Consider the following 23,943-nt stretch of genomic DNA (forward strand, 5'->3'; position numbering starts at 1 on the left):
AAAATTATAATGAAGTTTCACCTTTTAGTGATTTTGCTGAACTATAATTTTTCAAGAACAAAAAAATTTCTATATGGCTAACAGCTCTTATCATGTCAATGTTTAGTCTTTAAGAAGATAATTCTGGATCCTCTGGAACTGGGGTGGGTAGCAAGGGGTAAGGCACTATGTGGGTCTAGAAACTGAACCCTGATTTTCTATCAGAGTAGACAGTGCTCTTAACAACTGAGCCATCTCTCCTGCCCTGTAAGGCTCCTAATAGTGGGATTGGCACATCAATGCAGCCACAAAACCTTCAACTTACAATGCATCATGCGTTCAAGACATGCTGGTGTAATGTGGCACAGAACATGTGGGGGTGGCCAACCAGTGACTAGTCTGACTTGAGGCCCATACCTATCACTGCGTGGATGGCCAGGACCCAGCATAGAACCAAATTTGACTGACCAAAAAATAGTCAATGAAATGATTTTTAATGTTAGGAGCAGGTACAGAGACACACACACCGCCAAATACTAGGTGAACCTCAAAGAGGAGGGGCAGGAAGCATTCTAGAAGCTAAAGGGGTCAAGGACACACCACTAGAACACGGCCCACAGAATCAACTAAGCAGGGCTTATAGAGACTCACAGAGACAGAAGCAACAAGCAAGACCCTGTATGGGTCTCAACTATGTCCTCTGCATATCCGTCATGGTTGTATAGCTAGGTGTTTTATGGAGCCCCCTAACAGCGGGAGTGGGAGCTACCTGACTCTTTTCTTGCTTGGGACCCTTTTCCTCCTATTGGGTCACCTAGTCCTCTTGATAAGAGGGTTTATGCCCAGTCTTATTGTACTTTGTTATGCCATGGAGAAGGAGTGGATCTAGGGGAAAGGAGAGGTTTGGGGAGGGGTTGGCTGGAAAGAATGGAGGTAAAGGAAACTGTGGTCAGGATGTAATGTATGTAAACAAAGTTCTTTTAAAAAGCAACCAACACACACACAAAAAGAAGATAATGAATGTTAAATAAACTAATTAGGGAAACTACTTTTAAGATATGTGATGGAGACACAAAAGCTGGGGGGGGGGTTCCCAAAAAAGAATTCCTAGGTAAGAAATAACTCAATGTTGTTCTTCCCATTCTTGACCTGCTTATGGAAAATGTCAAGTAATCTTGGTTCTTAGAAGTGGTATTGCAGCCGGGGGTGGTGGTGCACACCTTTAATCCCAGCACTCGGGAGGCAGAGGCAGGTGAATTTCTGAGTTCAAGGCCAGCCTGGTCTACAAAGTGAGTTCCAGGAAAGCCAGAGCTATACAGAGAAACCCTGTCTCGAAAAACCAAAAAAAAAAAAAAAAAAGAAGAAGAAGAAGAAGAAGAAGAAGAAGAAGTGGTATTGCAACTGTTAAACTGTCAGCAACAGCAGCCATCATTTTGGCAATCTGGTAACAAACAAATCGAACCTAATATGGACAGGTTAGATATATACAAAAAGGGCAGGGTAAAGAGAGAGAGGAAATTATATGCAAGGCAATGACATAAAGTTTAATTAGTATTAGTGTGAGTATTCTTAAAGAGAACATTGAGGACAAATGAGATCCAACTCAAGTGGCAAGTAACCTATAAATATAATGTTTTCATGTCTCTAGGGGCTTTGTCTTCTAAAATTAACAATGACCCAGATTTCTTCTACATTTGGGATACCAGTATGAGAAAACAACCTTTTTTTATATTTATGAACTTTAGTGTTTGTTATTTGTTAGTTTGTAATCAGCCTTTTTCAGTTGAATGGGTCATTGCTTAGCTGTTAGCTACTGTATCCCCTACTTTTAACACAAACATTTCACACATAAATTTGTGTTAAATGAATGAAGAAATTCCAAACTCTTCCCTATACTAAAACTCAAATAAGCCCTTCTCTTGTTGCAATTTAGTGAAGTCCAAACTATTTTACTAAAAGAAAAAAAAAAAACTCCACATGAGCTAAAGATAGTCTATAATCCTAGCACTCAGGAGGCCGATACAGGAGGATCAGGAGTTCCAGCCAGGCAGGACTATGTAGGACAACTTTATCTTGTCAGTGAGGTGGACTCACATGAGAGCTAGAGATGGAGGTCAGTGGTAAAGTGCTTGTTTTCATTCACAGTACCCTGGGTTCAGTTCCCAACTCTGAAAATATTATTAAATATCTTTACTTTTCCAAGTTTACATGTGTGTGTATACATATATGTTCACATACACAAAAATGTATATATGAATGAATGATTTTATGTAGTCATATATGTGTGTGTGTGTGTGTATTATACTTTCATCCTAAAATAATTCACTGTAACATACTATATGCAAAGGGACCATTCAGCGGGGTTCTAAATAACAAATGTAGAAGAAAGGAAATTGAAAAATCATCAAGCATTATAGTCATTATTTCTGCAGAAGATATCCACTGTAGATAGCAAAGTTAATGGACAAATATTCAGAGAGAAACAGGACTTGTATTATTTCCAAATAATCTCTCCTAAGGTATTTTTTAATCACAAAAGATAGCAGTTTTATAGTGGCACAGTCTTAACTTCAACTCAATAAAGCAGAACAGCCTCACCAACAACAAGACATGCCAGCACTGAGGACCCTACGGCTTGACCCATCAAGGACACCAAACTTTTTATGGTATTCTTCCCAAGAAGGCATCTCTGATCATCAGACAGACCCAAACTCAGAGACATCCAGCGAAATAACCAGTCAGTATTTGAAGACACCAACATTGTGAAGAATGACTAAAGGTCTCTTACAGATGAAAGGAGGCTAAAGAGAAATAGCTAAATACTGTCGGGGCTTCTGGGTGGATCTTGAGCAGGAAAAGCCCTAACGGACACACTAAAATTTGAGTAATATTAGATAAGATTACTAAGTGTTGTCTAGATTTTTAGGTAAAATTATTTTATGTTAATTTACTGGCTTTTATGATTATATAAAATACTAATAAAGGAGGCTGGGTGAGGAATAAGTGGAAACTCTGTGTACTACTTTTGCAACATTTCTGTAAGTCTAAAATGAGTTCAAGTTAAAAAGTAAAAGTCGTGTTGCTTTAAAAAAAAAATGAGGGGGAAAAAAAAAGGAAGAGAAGATAGGGCTCTAAACTGGAAAATTACTGAAACAACCCAAGCCTGGGAACTATTGTTAGCCTCCAGTCCCAAAGTGAAGATTAAAATCAGAGTTAAGAGACAAGAATAAAGGAAGATAAAGTAGTTATTTACAATGAGCCTTCAGATTTCTAGAAATACTAAAGTAGCTTGTGTGGTGGTAGCTCACATTTTACTTTACATGATGGGCATTTTGCTTGCATGTTGTGTAACACATGGTCTGCTGTTGTGTAAGGAGACCAGAAGAGGAATTTTAGGAACCAGTGCTATAGAGAGCTCTGAGTAGCCATATGCATGCTGGGAATTGAACTCAGATCCTTGGGAAGAGCAGCCAGTGCTCTTAGCCGCTAAACATCTCTCTTACCCCAGTGATCCACACTTTAATCTCACCATTCAGGAGACTGATAAAGGAGGATCATCACCATAAGGCCAGTGCCATCTGCAGAGTGATTTCCAGGTTTGCTTGTTTGTTTTCTTAGCTGACTTAATAGTTGAAAGATAAACAAATAAATCCAGAGTATTGAGTGGTGGGTGGGCTTAAGAATATGAGAGCTGACTGAAAGGAAGAGCTAATATCACTATAGAATTTAAAAGATACAAATGTCAGTTGTTATGTAAGCTAGATTTTTCTGTCCAGATGAATTCCAGATACTCAAAACTGCCCTTTCTTAATATGAGATTAACTTAATTCTTTCATAGGTGTTCATTTGAAATAGAAAATGTTCTATGATACATGAGGGCCTCTGATACTTTTAACACAAGCCTGGAAGATTTACTGCACTCAATTCTTTGATAAGGGTTATGATACATTTTATTATTTATTGGAAATAGCACTAAATTAAAGTTCTCTCTCTCTCTCTCTCTCTCTCTCTCTCTCACACACACACACACACACACACACACACACACACTTTGGCAGTACTAAAGTTGGAAACCAGCGTATCATGCACACTTAGTAAGCATTCTGCCACTGAAATCCTCTCTAACCCAATCAAAATCTTTTTAATACTGTATTAAATTTACTATATGTATGCTCAAGTATCTAGGTCAGAAAGTAATATATGGGAATTGTGAGTCTCAGGCATTGAACTTAGGTCCTCAGGCTTGGCAGCAGCCACCTTTACTACAACAACATTTTACCAGTCCCCAATCAAAATACTATACTGACCTCCATCCTTAAGTATATGTGGCCTTCCAGCCTCTCCTTTTGTTCTTCTCTTGAAGAAGGAACATAGCATTTACTTATTGTCTTCCTTCAAAGAAATAATGTAATTCTAGTCACTTCAATATATTTTGTTTAGAATTATTCCAATATAAATTTTAGATAGTTAACATAAGTAAAACTTGGGGTGAAAAAATCATGTAAGAAAGACACAGCTACACAATGGAGTACTACTCAGCTATTAAAAACAATGAATTTATGAAATTCTTAGGCAAATGGATGGATCTGGAGGATATCATCCTGAGTGAGGTAACCCAATCACAAAAGAACACACATGATATGCACTCACTGATAAGTGGATATTAGCCCAGAAACTTAGAATACCCAAAATACAATTTGCAAAACACATAAAATTCAAGAAGAAGGAAGGCCAAAGTGCGGATACTTCGTTCCTTCTTAGAATGGGGAACAAAATACCCATGGAAGGAGTTACAGAGACAAAGTTCGGAGCAGAGCCTGAAGGAACAACCATCCAGAGACTGCCCAACTGGGGGATCCATCCCATAAACAACCACCAAACTCAGACACTAGGCAGATGCCAACAAGAGCCTGCTGACAGGAGCCTGATATAGCTGTCTCCTGAGAGGCTCTGCCAGTGCCTGGCAAATACAGAAGTGGATGCTCACAGTCATCCATTGGACAGAGCACAAGGTCCCTGTATTAGTCAGGGTTCTCTAGAGTCACAGAACTTATGGATAGTCTCTAGATAGTAAAGGAATTTATTGATGACTTACAGTCGGCAGCCCAATTCCCAACAATTGTTCAGTCGCAGCTGTGAATGGAAGTCCAAGGATCTAGCAGTTACTCAGTCTCACACGGCAAGCAGGCGAAGGAGCAAGAGCAAGAGCTAGACTCCCTTCTTCCAATGTCCTTATATTGTCTCCAGCAGAAGGTGTAGCCCAGATTAAAGGTGTGTTCCACCACACCTTTAATCCCAGATGAAAGGCGTAGCCCAGATTAAAGGTGTGTTTCTTAAACTCGGAGATTCAATCTTCTGGAATCCATAACCACTATGGCTCAAGATCTTCAAACCAAGATCCAGATAAGGATCTCCAAGCCTCCAGATAAGGGTCACTGGTGAGCCTTCCAATTCCGGATTGTAGTTCATTTCAAATATTGTCAAGTTGACAACCAGGAATAGCCACTACAATCCACCCCTTGTCAACTTGACACAAATAATATCTCATGTTCACATGAAACAATAACAAGGTTGTAAATACGCCTAACATGATATAACTATCCCTCGTACAATCGCAAACGCATTAGTAAATTTACAATGGGCATTCATATTACTTTATAATCCTCGTTTCTGCAACTGGTTACGTGGCCTTAATTGGTATTTATAACTACCTTCCTCTACTACCCATTCTGTATTTCCTTCACCTTCAGCCAGCACCTCAGCAGGTCTTGGCTCTTTTCCTGGAGGATTGACCCATACCTTCATTCCTGATGGGTCTGTGTCCTTTGTCATCCTGCTTGGATTAGGCTGTTGTAGTTTCCCATTGACTTTAATCACAGGACATGGTAGTACTAAGAGACGCCCTAAGGGATCTCCTACACTCCAGACATAATCTTGCTTACCACCATTGTGAAGAGGTAATCCAATTTCCCCATGGTAATCTGGATCTATCACCCCTCCTAACACTGTTATTCCTTTTTTAGCCTGTTGGTTTAAGGGCATTAGAAGCCCAAAATGACCAGGGGGAAGTCTGAGCTTCCAGTTCAATGGAATGTTTGTTGTAGCTCCTGGTAGGAGCACTCCCCTCTCTGGAGCCAAAACTTCTAAGCCAGCAGAACCTAGAGTTATGGGGACAGGAAGCAAAAATTTTCCTAGAGGGTCACTAGGAGTGATAGTAAGTGGAACTATTCCATTTTCCACCCCTTGATTCCTGGACCCATGAATCCTGGCTATGGGTGAAACTGTACCATATATCGAGCGCTGATTCAAAGCATATACTGCCTTCTGAAGAACTCTACCCCAGCCTTCCAAGCTGTTACCACCTAATTGGCACTGTAACTGTGTCTTCAAAAGGCCATTCCATTTTTCTATCAGACCAGCTGCTTCAGGATGATGGGAAATGTGGTAAGACCAGTGAATTCCATGATCATGGGCCCACTGTCGTACTTCTCTGGCTGTGAAATGAGTTCCTTGGTCAGAAGCAATACTGTGTGGAATACCATGACGATAGATAAGGCATTCTGTCAATCCGTGAATGGTGGTTTTAGCAGAGGCATTATGTGCAGGAAAGGCAAATCCATAACCAGAATAAGTATCAACTCCAGTAAGAACAAAACGCTGTCCTTTCCACGAAGGAAGTGGTCCAATGTAGTCAATCTGCCACCAGGTTGCTGGCTGGTCACCTCGAGGAATGGTGCCATATCTGGGGCTCAGTGTTGGTTTCTGCTGTTGGCAGATCTGGCAATCAGCAGCAGCTGTAGCCAGGTCAGCCTTGGTGAGTGGAAGCCCGTGTTGCTGAGCCCAAGCATAACCTCCATCTCGACCACCATAACCACTTTGTTCATGTGCCCATTGAGCAATGACAGGGATGGCTGGGGAGAGAGGCTGATTGTCCACAGAACAGGTCATCTTATCCACTTGATTATTGAACTCCTCCTCGGCCGAAGTCACCTTTTGGTGAGCATTTACATGGGACACAAATATCTTCACATCCTTTGCCCATTTGGAGAGATCTATCCACATACTTCTTCCCCAGATGTCTTTCTCACCAATTTTCCAATTGTGATCTTTCCAAGTCCCTGACCATCCAGCCAATCCATTGGCTACAGCCCATGAGTCACTGAATAATCGTACATCTGGCCATTTCTTCTTGCAAACAAACTGTAATACCATGTGTACTGCCCGAAGTTCTGCCCACTGTGAAGATTTCCCTTCACCTGTGTCTTTCAGGGTTGTCCCAGAAAGGGGTTGTAATGCTGCAGCTGTCCACTTCTGGGTGGTGCCTGCATAACGTGCAGAGCCATCAGTAAACCAGGCTCTAGTCTTCTCCTCTTCGGTCAGTCGATCATAGGGAACACCCCATGAGGCTATAGGCGCATGCTTGGCAGCAGATGGCATTGTAACAGGAGTAGAAACCATAGGCATTTGAGCAACTTCTTCATGTAACTTGCTTGTGCCTTCAGGACCTGCTCTGGCCCGATCACGTATATACCACTTCCATTTGATAATAGACTGCTGCTGTGCACGTCCCACTTTATGACTTGCAGGGTCTGATAGTACCCAGCTCATGATGGGTAGTTCAGGTCGCATAGTAACTTGGTGTCCTATTGTCAAACGTTCAGTTTCCACTAAGGCCCAATAGCAGGCCAAGAGCTGTTTTTCAAAGGGAGAATAGTTGTCTGCAGATGATGGTAGAGCTTTGCTCCAAAATCCCAAAGGTCTTTTCTGTGATTCACCTACAGGGGCCTGCCAGAGGCTCCAAACAGCATCTCTATCAGCCACAGACACCTCAAGTACCATTGGGTCTGCTGGGTCATATGGTCCAAGTGGTAGAGCAGCCTGCACAGCAGCCTGGACCTGTTGAAGGGCCTTCTCCTGTTCCAGGCCCCACACAAAGCTAGCAGCTTTCCGAGTCACTTGGTAAATAGGCCTAAGTAACACACCCAAGTGAGGGATGTGTTGTCTCCAGAATCCAAATAGACCGACTAAACGTTGTGCTTCTTTCTTGGTTGTAGGAGGGGCCAGGTGCAATAACTTATCTTTCACCTTAGAAGGAATATCTCTGCATGCCCCACACCACTGGACTCCTAAGAATTTCACTGAGGTAGATGGTCCTTGAATTTTGGTTGGATTTATTTCCCATCCTCTGATACGCATATGTGTTACCAATGAGTCCAAAGTGGTTGCTACTTCCTGCTCACTTGGTCCAATCAGCATAATGTCATCAATATAGTGCACCAATGTGATATTTTGTGGAAGATCCAAACGATCAAGATCCCTTCTAACTAAATTATGACACAGGGCAGGAGAGTTAATATATCCTTGAGGCAAAACTGTGACGGTATACTGTTGGCCTTGCCAACTGAAAGCAAATTGCTTCTGGTGGTCCTTATGGACAGGTACTGAGAAGAAGGCATTTGCCAGATCAATAGCCGCATACCAGGTGCCAGGAGATGTGTTAATTTGCTCAAGTAACGAAACTACATCTGGTACAGCAGCTGCAATTGGAGTTACTACCTGATTTAGTTTTCGATAATCAACTGTCATTCTCCATGATCCATCTGTTTTCTGCACTGGCCAGATAGGAGAGTTAAACGGAGATGTGGTGGGAACCACCACCCCTGCTTCTTTCAAGTCCTTGATAGTGGCAGTAATTTCTGCAATGCCTCCAGGAATACGATACTGTTTTTGATTCACTATTTTCTTTGGCAGAGGCAACTCTAAAGGCTTCCATTTGGCCTTTCCAACCATAATAGCCCTCACTCTACAGTTCAGGGAACCAATATGAGAATTCTGCCAATTTCTGAGTATATCTATCCCAATTATACATTCTGGAACTAGGGAAATCACCACAGGATGTGTCCGGGGACCTACTGGACCTACTGTGAGTCGGACATCAGTCAAAACTCCATTAATCACCTGCCCTCCATAAGCCCCTACTTTAACTGGAGGGCCACAATGTTTCTTGGGATCCCCTGGGATCAGTGTCAACTCAGAACCAGTATCCAGCAGACCCCGAAAAGTCTGATTATTTCCTTTTCCCCAGTGTACAGTTACCCTTGTAAAAGGCCGTAGGTCCCTCTGGGGAAGAACTGGAGAAAGGGTAACAGCAAAACCTTTGGGTGTCTTATCAAGATCCTTCCTCAGCGGAACCTGGCCACCCCTTCATTCAAGGGGTTCTGGATCTGCAAACTGTCTCAAGTCTGGAAATTGATTCACTGGCTGAGATTGCTGTTTACCACGATCTAATGTAGCCTTTCTTTCATTTGGCTGTTTACCACGATCTAATGTAGCCTTTCTTTCATTTGTTTGAGAATTTTTCTGCTTATACAGATCAAACAAATATGCAGTAGGCTTCCTATGTATTTCATTCCTGGAAACACCATGATTGGTTAGCCAGTACCAAAGGTCCAACCGAGTCATGCCATTATAAATTTCACCTCTCCTGTGCTGACCATTACTGGGTATGTTATTATAAACATTCTTTTGTCTACGCTGTCCATTATAATAACTAGAATCACCTTGTCTCCGGCGATTCAATGCTGCCACCTGGCCCTTGTTACCTCGGAATCCAACTAAACCCAGTGAATTTAATTCATCTAATTGAGCAGAAGCATCTCCAATGCTAAGATCTGGCACAAGGAAAAGGGAAAGAACAAAACCCTTCAAATGTGCTGGTGCCCCTCTCACCAATTTGCGTCTTATAGAGCTAGTGAAAGGCATATCTTCTGGACCTTCCCATTGTGGACAATTATGCTTTACACAATATATCCACTCTAGCATTGCAATTTCCCTAAGTCTTAAAATCCCTTCATCAACACTAAGCCACGGAATATCAGGCATCTCCAAGTCATTTCCAGTAGGCCATCTTTTGATAAACACCTCAGCCAACCATTCAAACAAACTTTTGATACCTTTTTTAACGATGCGAGCTTCCGTATTAAACCTAGAATCTCTACTCAGAGGACCCATGTCAATAAACTCAGCCTGCTCTAGTTTTATGTTCCTTCCACCCTTATCCCACACCCTTAAAATCCATTCCCACACATTTTCACCAGGTTTCTGCTTGAATGAATTAGCAAACTCATTAAGCTCCTTAGTAGCGTAGCGAATTTCCTCATGGACTACACTTTCTACCTCCCCTCTAGGAGCCTGTTTTGCTTTGAGTCTGGTTACAGGTCTAGAAGAAACTACTGGTGGGCCTTGAGAAACATCAATAATGAAAGTCATTGCTGGTTTATCAGACTCTGCAAAATTAATTTCCTCATGTGGGGAAGGCATTATTTCAAGGGGTGGGGCTGAGGGTACTACTTCCTCAGGTGGGGCAAACCCTTGAGAATCTGAAGATTCAAAATTCTCAGCTTCAACATGGTCTTCCCACACATCCCCATCCCATGTCATAGGATCCCATTCTTTGCCAATTAGAGCCCTTACTTTAACTGTTGACACACTCTGAGGCTGAGACTTGAATTTTCGCTGTAGTTCAGCCAACCTTACAATGAGAGTTTCCGTTTGATTTTCTGCAACTTGAGCTCTGTTGCTACAAGAGAGAAGATTTTCTTCTAGGACACACTTAGCAACTTTTAGATCGTTTACTTGTGTCTGGAGCCTTTCGATTTTATCACACAACTCCTTCCTTTCATTCATCATTCTTTCCACAGATACTAAGAGCAGCCAGCCAGTAAAATCATTTTCCGATTTTTTCCCCATCTTGTAGAAAGCTTTGTGCACTGAATCACCTAATTCATTAAGAAAATCAAGGGCATTAGCTTCTTTAAGTTCGGAATATAGTTTCAACCATGGGTCTTCAAAATTCTCTGAGCTCCCAGGAGGGAGAGAATCTGGAGAGGTTTCAATAGTTGAAAGTGCTGGTGGATCAACAAGCCAATTCCAGTATTTTAAAAGATTCATCCTTGTACTTCTGTTACTCTAGAACCACTCCTGGTACCAACTTCTGTATTAGTCAGGGTTCTCTAGAGTCACAGAACTTATGGATAGTCTCTAGATAGTAAAGGAATTTATTGATGACTTACAGTCGGCAGCCCAATTCCCAACAATTGTTCAGTCGCAGCTGTGAATGGAAGTCCAAGGATCTAGCAGTTACTCAGTCTCACACGGCAAGCAGGCGAAGGAGCAAGAGCAAGAGCTAGACTCCCTTCTTCCAATGTCCTTATATTGTCTCCAGCAGAAGGTGTAGCCCAGATTAAAGGTGTGTTCCACCACACCTTTAATCCCAGATGAAAGGCGTAGCCCAGATTAAAGGTGTGTTTCTTAAACTCGGAGATTCAATCTTCTGGAATCCATAGCCACTATGGCTCAAGATCTTCAAACCAAGATCCAGATAAGGATCTCCAAGCCTCCAGATAAGGGTCACTGGTGAGCCTTCCAATTCCAGATTGTAGTTCATTTCAAATATTGTCAAGTTGACAACCAGGAATAGCCACTACAGTCCCCAATGAAGGAGCCAGAGAAATACCCAGGGAGCTGAAGGGGTCTGAAGCCCCATAGGAGGAACATCAATATGAACTAACCAGTACCCCCAGAGCTCCTTGGAACTATACCACCAATCAAAGAAAACACATTGTGGCTCTTGCTATATATGTAGCAGAGGATGGCCTACTCAGTCATCAATGGGAGGAGAGGCCCTTGGTCCTGTGAAGGCTCTATGCCCCAGTATAGGGGAATGCAAGGAACAGGAATGGGAGTGGGTGGGTTGGGGAGCAGGCAGAGGGGGTAGGGGATAGGGGATTTTCAGAGGGGAAACTAGGAAAAGGATAACATTTGAAATGTAAATAAAATATCTAAAGAAGGAAGGAAGGAAAGAAAGAAGGAAGAAACAGCTAAAAATGAGATTAAGACAAGAGATCTTGAGAAAAAAAGAGTCCATGCAGGGAAAGGGTTGTGCCAGTTGGTTTATTAAGGTAGACGGATTCTGAGCCATTTCTGAGCTATAACTATAATGAGTATAACAAATTCCTCAAAGCTGTAAAGTGCTGTATAAATGTACCTTTTTCCCAGTGTCATGAGAGACTCAGGAAAGGTACATACATTTAGGCTTGCTCCCTGTTTTTATAGATAGGAAATATTTAGGTAGTATCAAATGACAATTTAGAGGGCTGGAGAGATGACTCAGTGCTTAAGAGCACTTGCTGTTTTTCCAAAGGACCTAGGTTCAATTCCTAGCACCCACATGGCAGTTAACAATTGTCTGTAACTCCAGTTCCACGTGATCTGATGCCATCTTCTGGCCCACAAGCATCAGGCATTTTGATACAGGCTCACTGAAACTGTAGCTCATGATAAACTATGCTAGCTGGCAGAGGTCTGTCTGTCTACACCTACCCAGCACTGATTTTACTGACACACAGCCTTTTAGACATGGGTGCTGTCATTTTATCTGACTGAGACAGCTCAGTGCCTAACATAGTTTTCATGGAATTTATTTACTTATACATACCACGTAACTACTTTGAAATGTGCAATTAATAACCTATTTTGAATCATCTTGCAAATCTGAAGATATTGAGTGGATTTTCTACCTGAATTCTTCAAAGAAATCAAGACTTTATATTTGGAATGCCAAATACTAAAATTAAAAGAGGAGCAGCTTTAGAATCTATAACTGTACACTGACTTTTGTTAAATGAAACCTCATTAATCCAAGTCCACATCTGACAGCTTCCGTGTAGTTCAGTGACAGAGTGCTTGGCAGTAAATATAAGTGCCTGGGCTCCATTCCCAGTACTGGAAACATCTCCAAGTACACATAATGATTTTTAACAAAATCAGTAAAAGAAAGTTTTATAATCTTTATCTGTAAAATAATACCTCACTACATTACATAAAAAGCAAGTTATACAAGGCTCGCTGAGCTGTGCATTGCCTCCACATCTGGAATCAATTGAAGCAAAGTGTGGTGAGCCTACATGTTGATTCAAAGACCTGTGTCTGTGAAGACAATAACCACTGGCTGCACAGTTGGCTGAGAGGACGAGGTTTCCCTCTAGGGAACACTGTCTTTAACATAGATAATAAAGCAGAAACTAATCACCTAAAGAAAAGGATGGAGCTCTAAATACAACCTCTGGTTTCTAGTCCTCCTATGGAGTTCAGACTTCTTTGTTTCACTCATAAGCAATTCCTGTAGTTAGCTTTAAATATACAATAACATCCAATATTATTTGATTTCCTTTATGTTTAATGAGAAAGATTTTTACTGCTTAAAAGAGTTGACATTTACAGAATGTATTAAAGAGACTACCACACTTACAGATTAGGAGGTTTGTTTTTTGTTTTTTCAGAATAGAACGCCTCTGCTGTAAACTTGTCTAAGAGGGAAGTAAAGAACAGCATTCCCAGTACGTTCATGAGTGCTATTGGGATGTCTGAGCTACCTATAGGCACAAAGTTAGTTGCTAAGTGAGCACTCAGCACAGTGATGGTGGTACCGCTTAAGATGAGTGTGGACGTGGTGGTGACCATGATGAAGAGGGCAAAATCAGCTAATGTCATTACCCTCTTACTGTGTTCTAAGCACCTTGTCAGACTCTTTCCATAAATCAAGCTTGAATCTCTCCTATTGATGCCATGTTTTCTACTGTATGCAATCACTTTTCTTGGCAGTAATGAGCCAGAAGAGTAATCTATATTAAAGTCACTCTCTGTGCTAGGCGTGAGCAGGTGGAGGTGGAGGCAGGAGGATCAGGAGTTCCAGGCCAGCCTCAGCTCCATGAGTGCAACCCTATCAAAAAGAAGGAGGGGTCTTTTTTGCACTTGCACTTGAGGCAAAAAAAAAAAAAAAAAAAAAACAACCATAACAGAAGATATGGAGTAAATTCTGTGCAACTCTAATGGACAGCTTAAAACAGACAGACAGACAGACAGCCCAGAACCTGAATGTTATTAATACTCTTAAACTCTTAGAATTTAAGACCCACATTTAGCAAAAATCTCACCTTTTTCCTTCTTTCCTTTTTTCTAATTTTGGTACTTTTCCTCTGTTTGAATTTTCAGAAACTGTTCACTGATAATTTTTAGATCTAAGTTATTTTATTTTATAGGCTCATCTTTTAAAGAACAGGACTGTACCATAAAGTGATGTGAGCATGTGTATCTCTTGAGACTACCATGGTTTTCCTCACTGTTTTATTTCTAATGCTTTGTTACAAGAGTAGACCTTTCTATACTACTGTGTGGAATAAATGTTTGCAATATTAATGTACCTCTTCCTTCTCAGTCTTGCTTCTTATCTCATACAATCGAGAAGGCGTAGCCCATTTTATTTATAAACTTTAATTTTAGGTTGTTAGAATATATACATGTATTATGTCTAATTTTTGACTGTGCATAAATTATGCAGTTGCATTAGTGGCTTTTATTTTTATTTGAAAAAAAATTGAGAAAATGGAGAAACCAAAGACAGTGTTAGGGTATGGTCATATGTAACCATAGCTGCTAATAAGCCTGTTTGCAATCTCATCTTTCCATAGGTGGTTGCCTATCACTATTGCCAGGCAGATAATGCCTACACCTGCCTGGTACCAGAATTCGTCCACAATGTTGCTGCCCTGCTCTGCCGCTCACCTCAGCTGACAGCTTACCGGGAACAGCTTCTTCGGGAGCCTCACCTGCAGAGCATGCTAAGCCTCCGGTCCTGTGTTCAAGATCCCATGGCCTCCTTCCGGAGAGGAGTCCTAGAGCCCTTGGAGAACCTCCACAAAGGTATAAATAAGGTTGAAAAGAGCCGTGGTCACTTGCGTTGTGATATAGAAATGATTGTGTTTATTACATTGTCAGAACTAAATGTTCTATAGCTGATGTCTACAGAGTACAGCATGCAGAAGACTTTTCTTGGGTAGAGTGTGATAATGCACATATGTAGTCCCAGCATTTGGAAGAGGCTAGGGTAGGTGGACTGCTTCAATCCAGGAATTAAAAACAAACCTAGGCAATGTAACAGGACGCATTTCAAAATAACAAATCTATGTAGAAACTGATCCTTCCTCCTTCCTTTGTAAAAGTTCTTATTTTGATTTCCAAATAATTTTAGTTTTCTTATAATAAAGGTAGTAGAGCTTCTAATCCTTTCTGTGGAAGTAGAATTAATCAATAAAGTTGCTGCTCCATCTCACTCTTTCAGAGTTTGTAGGGCTAGAATCTATAGTTAGAAAATATCTGCAGTACATTTATTATGCCACCCATGGCTGCATACCTCACTCAGTATTGACACTAGAAATCACTTACTGTTCACTTGGAAGGTATGTAAAAAGGCACATGGACATTTTGTGGTACATAAATTGTATCAGAAAAGCTAGTGGTTGTTAATGAAAATGAAATGAGTGGGCTCTGTCTCCCTCTTGTGCTCATGCCTTACCTTTTCCTTTCCAGCCCTGGTACTCACTGAAGCCTAAGCACAGTCATCTCCTTAAACCTCTCTCCACATTTTTTCACCTTTTAAATTTTTTATTTTTAGTGTGGGGAGGCAGGTTGGTGTGGAGCATTGCATCCATAATACAGCTATATGTGAATGTACACATCCACATGTAAAGAGGCCAGAGGAAGAGGCTGGTGTCTTCCTCTGTAGCTCTCTTCATTAATTGTCGTAACGCTGGGTCTCTGACTGACTGACCATTGAGCTCCTGAATCTTCCTGTCTCTCCTCCCACCCCCAGCACTGGGGTTTCTGGCATGTGCTGCCATACTCAGCTTTTTACATGTGTGCTTGGGAGTCCAGCTTTTGCATAGCACTCTTTTTTTTTTAGATTTATTTATTTATTATATGTGAGTACACTGTAGCTGTCCTCAGATACCCCATAAGAGGGCATTAGATTTTGTTACAGATGGTTGTGAGCCACCATATGGTTGCTGGGATTTGAACTCGGAACCTTCGGAAGAGCAGTCGGCGCTCTTAACCACTGAGCCATCTCGCCAGCCCCCTGCATAGCACTCTGAGCACAATGCTGAGTCGTCCACTACACACTGTGGGCATGCACCCCAAGAAGGTAAATACTGCAGCAGTGTTGTCCAAAACAGTGGACTTAAAATAGAAGTCATTAACAATACTTAAACCTTAAATATGTATAGGTGAGCCTCTTCTAAATAACCTATAGGTCAAAGAGCAGGTCATACAAAGAATGTTTAATATTTCAAAATGAATGATGTAAAATAACTTGTGTGAGTTTCTTTCTTAAACTAGGAAAATAAATTTAATTAGTATAAATAAGGAAGTGATCTTCTAACAGAAATGATTGAAGTAGAAAGTTGATGTGAAATTGGATAATCAAGCCTCAACAAGACTGTTCAAAAAATATGGGAGAAAAACATGAATTAACAGCAACATAAATCAAGAGCTGGTACTACAGTTCATAAAAATATTTTTAAAAATAAACCATTATAAACAACCTTATCACAATAAAATTCAACAAACTGACTAAAGTAGACAGGTTATTCTTAAAACACACATATTGCTTAACATATTTTAAAAAAAAAAGAAAAGGACATTTCATGATTTAGTCAGGCAAGCATAACACTGATGGACATCAAAATGTCAAACATATGGATCTTTTAAAAACTAAAGAAAGAAGAAGTAGATTATACACCATTATTCCTCATGGCTATCATAACAAAATCGTTGAAGAAGAAAAAAGCTAATACCGAAGTTAGTTTCTACTTGGTCAGGATTACAGTGTTAGCTTAACATTTGGAAGTTAATCTATATAATTTATCATATTAACAAAGGCTCATCCATATAATTATCCTAATAAGTACATAAACCCAGATGTCCATCAATGTAATGAATAAACGGATTGTAAACTTGTTCAATGGAATTCTTCTTAGTAATAAAAAGAAACAAATACTACATTCAACAGTGTTAGTCTCAGAGGAAACAAATGTGTGTAGCCTGTGGTGATCGAATTTAAACACTGGCTAGCTGCCCTTTGATCACTGACAGGAAGGATACCTAAGGGAATTTTCTTGAATGACAGAAATGTTTTTCAATTTGACCAGGTTTTTAGTTGCGTGATTATATATATATTTACCAAAACTTATCAGAGTATATAATTGAAAATTATATATCAGAGTATATAATTGAATTAAAAATCATATATACATATCCTCAGGTAGCTAGAGTTTTCCTCCCAGGGGAGTTTTACGGAAAATACTTTTCAATTCGTAGTCAGGAATTAGATTGTTAATAACGCACTTCTCCTTTAAAAAAATATAGACAGTATTTTCCAAAATTTTTAAAGATTCCAAAAGCTTCCCAGTGGGCATTTGCTTCAGCCACCAATATGAAGTGAGAGAACAGGAGCACCAGAGCAGAAAGGAGGTGATTCTGAGGGACAGACAGTGGCTGTGGGTCTGTTAGCGACTCCTGTGTGCTGTACTCAGAAGCACACTAAGATGCAGTTGGGATTTCAGCACTCGCTGTTTCCTCTTCTCATTCAGTGTCTGTAATCATTACTTATCTCCGGCACCTATGTACAGTCCTAGAAGGGACTACTAGGGAAGACTCCAAAGATTTACTAAGGGTATATGTAAGCAAAGGCAATGAGGAACACCAGGGGATGTTATTTACAGGGGTTAAAGCAAGATTAAAAGCCTGGGAAACTTTTCCAGTGACTTCTCAGCTAGAGCAGTGACTCATAATTTAAAAGTCTCAGTTAGTCCATGACAAAATAAGAAAATGAGACTATCTAGAATTTGAGTGGTCATAGATACAGATTTTTAAAGTATAAAGAAGTTAATATATTTATTTTTTAATTAAAATTTTTTTCTGATGTAAAATGAAGTTTATTTGGGGCATGAGAAGGGGGCGTTGAGGAGAGAGTAGAGGCAGAGAAAGAGGGGACAGAAAAGGATGGAGAAAGAAAGGGAAGGAAAAGAGGAGGAGGCCAGAAAGAGCTAACATTTGTCTATGAAATAATTCTGATAATAAATAGTAGTTTCAGACTAGAGAAATGGCTCAGCCATTAAAGACTAAACTCACGATCAAAAAATAAATAGTATCTGCATTTTAAATGTTCATACATTTAAATGGCAGAATATAAAATATCAATTTTTGTTTGTCCTTACTTTATTTTAATTTTTTGGTTTTTTGTTTGTTTGTTTGTTTTTGTTTTTGTTTTTCGAGACAGGGTTTCTCTGTGTAGCCCTGGCTGTCCTGGAACTCACTTTATAGACCAGACTCAGAAATCTGCCTGCCTCTGCCTTCCAAGTGCTAGGATTAAAGGCATGCGTCACCACTGCCCAGCTATTTTAATTTTTAAAATTCTTTTAATATTCTGTAAAAGCTTGAAAATGAATATAAAGAAGCATTCATATAAGGCTATTGCATTTTAAAAGCAGTTTGAAGACATTAAAGTCTCTTCTCTTAAGTGTATAACTCGTGAATCTCATTAGACAAAAAAAGAAATTATTTAGCAGTGTCTTTCATTTTTTACAATGTCTATAGTATTAGAAGTTTTGTATTTTGTTTTAAATTATTTTTAAAAAATAATATATACTGATGTCTTTAATAAACTTATCTGTTGACATCTTATAAGCCTGCAACCCTAGGTAACGCCTCCCAAGAATGGAAGGAAAGTCTCAAGCAAGAAAACTTCACAGGAGTTTAAAAAACTGTCATTATCCTGATAAAGGGACAAACGTTTTCTTTCTTACAGGGCTAGAGATCAAATCCAGGACCTTCTGTATGGTAGACAAATCCACCACCCAGCCCATATTAGTCCCCACTTTAGAGAGAAGAAATATTTATGTTTTATTCATGGAATAAATAATGTACTCTATTGAAAATTTCTGTGAATAAAATTTAGCTTTATTAGCAAATTAATTGTTTCATTCATTACAATATCCAGGGCCAATGATATGGCTCCTCTGTGGGCAAAAGCACTTTCCTCTGAGCCTGCCAACCTTAGTTCAATCACATGGTAGGAGAAAACTGACTATACACACACACACACACACACACACACACACACACACACACACCACATCGCAAATGTAATTTTTAAGAAGTGTTTGAAATGTTTCTCAAAAAAAACAAAACAAAAACAAAAAACTTTTCTACAGGGGAATTGTCATCAGCCTTTTGGTCCCTGTGAGGATCTTGGCTTAGGAATCACCCAGGTAAAGTGTGAAGGGAGAGTGCCACACTTCCAGCAGTCACCTGGGGAAGGAAGAACCACTTTAACACTTGGCTGTTTCCACTGTGAAAATGTTCTCAGGCCACCACCGGCTGAACAACTGCTTTTGAAACTAGTGAGCTCTCCTGAAGCAGCATACAACTTGTCCAGCAAACTAGGCGGTGTGCAGCCAACCAGATACATCTATTTTCTCTGTGGAAATTAAGATACAATTAAGTTTCAGGGAGCCAGAGTTCTCAAAATCAAGCATGTAATAATTCCAGTAGTTTAGGTAAATTCCTCATTCCAAGTTATTCCTCTATTACTTCATTTTTTAACTTAAAATTTTCCTTAATTTTTGGAGTCTCTAAAAGACTATTTTGTTTTCTTGGTGCCAAGTCATTAATACTAACATTTTATTTAAAAAAAAAAACTTGAAAGTAACAAGTTAAAATTATCTGGCCTGCATCATTGGGAAGAGAGGCCCATTGGTCATGCAAACTTTATATGCTCCAGTACAGGGGAACGCCAGGGCCAAGAAGTAGGAGTGGGTTGGTAGGGGAGCAGGGTGGGGGGAGGGTATAGGGGACTTTCGGGATAGCATTTGAAATGTAAATGAAGAAAATACCTAATAAAAATTTTGGGGGAAAAAGTGATTAAACTTTAGCAATATACAAAAAAAAGATTATCTGGCCTGGAGCTGGACAGTGGTGGCACATACCTTTAATCCCAGCACTCGGGGATGGGAAGCAGAGGCAGGCAGATCTCTGAGTTTAAGGCCAGCCAGGACTACACAAAAGAACCCTGTCTCAAAATATATATATATATATATATATATATATATATATATATATATATATATATATATATATATCTGGCCTGTGGATATAGCTCAGTGTGGAGTGTTTACCCATCATGCAAAAGGCCCTGGTTACAATCCCAAGTATTGACAAAAGATACACAAACACCTCTTCATAATTTGAGAGTTGACATTATAGTATTGGTAAAATGAAATTAAGTTCTTAGTGCAAAACTTGAAAAAACTGTGAGCTCATATGTAGAACAAAATAGAATAGTTTGTTTTTTACTTTTAAAAATTAAAAGAACCAGTGTTTTACAGTAGTCTGAACCTTTTATTTTGAACCTAATTTCATTTTTCCTTTAAATTCAACCTTTCTTCATTAAATAACCAGAAGTATTCAATATTAGTTAAGAGCGAAATACCTAATAAAAAATGGAAAAAAAAAAAAAGAAAGTAAAGCAAGAAAAAAAAAAAAAAAGAATTGATACACACTTAATGAGAGAGTACAGGCCTGAAATCTCACTAAGCACCCTCGGCCTGAACCTAAAAATAAGTTAATTCCATTAGTTTAGAAGGGAACTAAATGCCAACGGTTCTCTGACAGGACTGCCCCTGGGAGACCAGTGATGGGACTGTCTCAACATCTAGGATCTTGAGATCTCACCTGCCAGGTCCATCCATGTTCCATCCTCTCTTCCCAGAACTATACTACCTCAGTCTTTAAGGAATTTACAAAAGAATATGTGATGTTATTTTCTTTATGCTATGATAGAAACAGTCTATTTAGCTTTTACGTGTGTGGGAGAATAGTGAAGTTCCACATTCAAGAGCTCATAACTCCAGCTGTCAGACTCTTACAATGAAAATATGGTATTCCTGAACCTATAATACACATGCTCATATACCTGTGACTTGATGAAAAGCCAAGTAATTCACCAAATGAATGATTACATGTCTTTATAATAAGTTATACACTCTGAGCATTGTAATACATTTTTTCCAGACTGATCTGTGGTCAAAGACCCAATGAGAACTCACCTATCCACTTGGTAATTGTGAAGTAATTTGTTTCTTTCTATCTTAGAGAGAAAAATCCCAGATGAAGATTTCATCATTTTAATTGATGGATTAAATGAAGCAGAATTTCACAAACCGGATTATGGGGATACAATTGTATCATTTCTAAGTAAAATGATTGGAAATTTTCCTTCTTGGCTCAAACTAATTGTAACAGTTAGGACCAGTTTACAGGTATGTGTTTGTTTGCTTCTGAACCATAGATTGTCTCTCATGCAAAGAGCTTAAGCTGAAAAAACTCTGGATCCTAGTTCTCTTAGCTCTTCTTAAACCTAAGAGATGTGATCCAGAAAAAACATTCTCTCTGTATGACAAGTTCCTATTCCCATTGCTCTGGGTAAGGCTTCATAAAATGTTCCTCAAAATATCATTACAAGGCTAGGTATGTAATCCAAGCACACCTGAAGCACCAGTTCAAGATCAGGCTAAAAGGAGGGGGGGGAGGGAGAAAGAAAGAGAGGAAGGAAGGAAGGGAGGGAGGGAGAGAGAGAGAGAGAGAGAGAGAGAGAGAGAGAGAGAGAGAGAGAGAGAGAGAGAGAGAAAGAGAGAGAGAAGCCTATCCTTTAGACTTTGTCTTGATGTGCTAGTGCAAAGGGGGAAATGCCTCACACTTTGAATTCCACTTCACGCTTTCAGCCTGCCATAGAGGCTCAGACGTTCCACTTCTTCCCTCACTTTTCTTTAAGTTCATTTTTTGGTAGTGTGGATGTAGTCTCTGTATGTGCCTTCCTCTAGCAAGTCCTGGCAACATTAGGACTTCAGGTTATATTTATTACAACTAAGAGATAAGGTTTTGCTTCCTGTAAATTATCTTTCCTACTCATTACTAATAATTTAATGGCCTGAAAGAACCAGGAATGTGTGCAAAAAACACATTCTGTAAAAAGTACTGGGCTAAGGAGTTAGGTTGTAGTTCCCACTCCTGTGTTCATATGTGGTTTGGAACAGTGTTTCTCATCTTTAAAAAAAAAAATCTCTCCTTGATTAAGGTCACATAGAATATATAGTCATTCCACTATTTTGATATAGCCCACTTATAATAACTAATTCATAGATGAGTCAGATTAAGTCTCCCCCTCCCCCCTCCTTTCAGCTTTTATTATTATTCTTATATATTGGCAAATTATATCTACTGTCCTCTTGTCAAGAAGCAGTATCTCTAATTCCATAACCTTGCAGATGTTTGCTATCATTCTGCAGGTTATTTGGGTCACAGTCTAGATCCACATAATGATCTTTACAGCTAAATTACATATAACCTAATTAGTTGGTAGTAGCTTGGTTGTTAAAATATTAATAGGAAAGATCTACAGGAACAAAATCTTGTGTTTGGTTTTGTTTCTTGGTTTGTTTTTATTTTCATTTTTTTAAGAAAAAAGAAAAATAAATTTCACTGGCTAACTCCTAAGCTGGCCTCAAACTCATGATCTTCCTGTCTCAACCTCCTGAGTATTGAATGTATAGATGTGTGCCACCATACTTAGCTATGACCTCTAATTTTGATATTTATGCATACGCAGTATTAATGTAATATCTGTTCTAACATGATGACATGTGTAATTGAGGAAGAAATGTTAAATGTCTAGGAAGGTAGAGCAGAAAAGCCGTCATTTTTCAACTGTGCTAAAGAATAGACAGAGTAGTGTGCATAGTCCAGATTTTATAAGTCCAGATTTCAGTGACTTCATGGGTAAAACCTGCAGTAACTTCCTAGATACTGCACTTTCTTTAATGAAGAGTTTCTAAGAATTATTTTCCTCACAAAATCATATGTAATTTTCCATTACTTCTATAGACATTTCATGGATTTTTAGAGTATGTCCAGTAATGTCCTAATACTTGAGGAATCAGTAGTAAATAAAACACTCAATGTCTCTACTTTTGTAACACTTTTTTAGTAAGGAACATAAACACAAAAAAAATAATTAAGCATATTGTGATATTAGGGGTAATATCATGTCAAGTACTTTGAAGAAAAATAAAATAGTATAAAGAGATAGAAATGGTTGTTTTGGGTAGATAGGAGAAGCCCCTCTAGGGAGCATTTGAAAGTGATGAAATCTGATCTACCGTTTTTTAAAGCTCTATCTTCTGCTTCTGAACATCATAAAATACAGAGGATGGAGATGATAAGCAGGAAGGGGGTGGAAGTTGATGGTATCTTAAACTAGCCATTAGAAAATATCTTGAAGGAGAATAAAAAGCAGTTGATTGGCCAGGTGTGATGGTTCATACCTGTGATATCATCATTTTTGAAGGCTGAGGCAAGAGAGTTAAGAGTTCTAGACCTTCTAAGCTACATAGAAAATTCAAAAAGAAAAAAGACTTGATGACAGACTGAATGTGAGTATAAGCAAGATATCAAGAATGAATCCTGGGGTTTCGTGAGTATGTGAACAGATGCCATCTTCAGAAACAAAGTTCTCCCAGATGCCTTCAAGGATTTAATGTCAGGGTCAATGGCAATACAGTTAATTTGTTAACAGAGGGAATGTCTTGTGATAGAGTATAAAATGAGATAATTCTTATTTAGTCACATTAAGTTTATCTATGAAACAACAAAGTATAAATTGCTTAGTAAACTAAGATACAAGGTGAGATCTCAGAGGAATTAAGTAATCTGGCAAAATAGATATTTAGAACTGTTTTTAGAGAGTGGAAATGAGGAAGAAGGAAAATTAATAGAGACCAGAGCCTGAAGTGGGCTAGGAAATGAAAGGAGCTAGTAAAAGAGGCTTGGTAAAACTAGTCAGTGTGATAAGAAAATGAGGATGTGTCTTAAGAGCAGGCTGCTGAAAATGATTCCCCAGAAAGCTGTGGAAAGATGCTGTCAACAGTCAAACACTGCTGAGATTCTGAGAAGATGGAAACTAAAGCTAACTATTGGATTTGCCAAGGTTAAGATATTGACAATCTTGGCAGT

General features: G+C 39.3%; 1 protein-coding gene across 12 annotated transcripts in view; it reads left to right on the plus strand.

Annotated features, from left to right (window-relative positions):
- Tanc2 (tetratricopeptide repeat, ankyrin repeat and coiled-coil containing 2) overlaps positions 1-23,943 on the plus strand; it is a 339,845-nt gene that overhangs the window by 253,430 nt on the left and 62,472 nt on the right. For all 12 annotated transcript variants that reach the window (XM_006534483.4, XM_006534482.4, XM_006534472.4 and 9 more), the window contains 2 exons: positions 14,508-14,739; positions 21,028-21,194. In XM_006534483.4, the coding sequence (XP_006534546.1) occupies positions 14,508-14,739; positions 21,028-21,194 (399 nt within the window). The remainder of the gene's footprint in view (positions 1-14,507; positions 14,740-21,027; positions 21,195-23,943) is intronic.

This window comes from Mus musculus, chromosome 11 (genome assembly GCF_000001635.26).
Source record: "Mus musculus strain C57BL/6J chromosome 11, GRCm38.p6 C57BL/6J".
Taxonomy (NCBI): domain Eukaryota; kingdom Metazoa; phylum Chordata; class Mammalia; order Rodentia; family Muridae; genus Mus; species Mus musculus.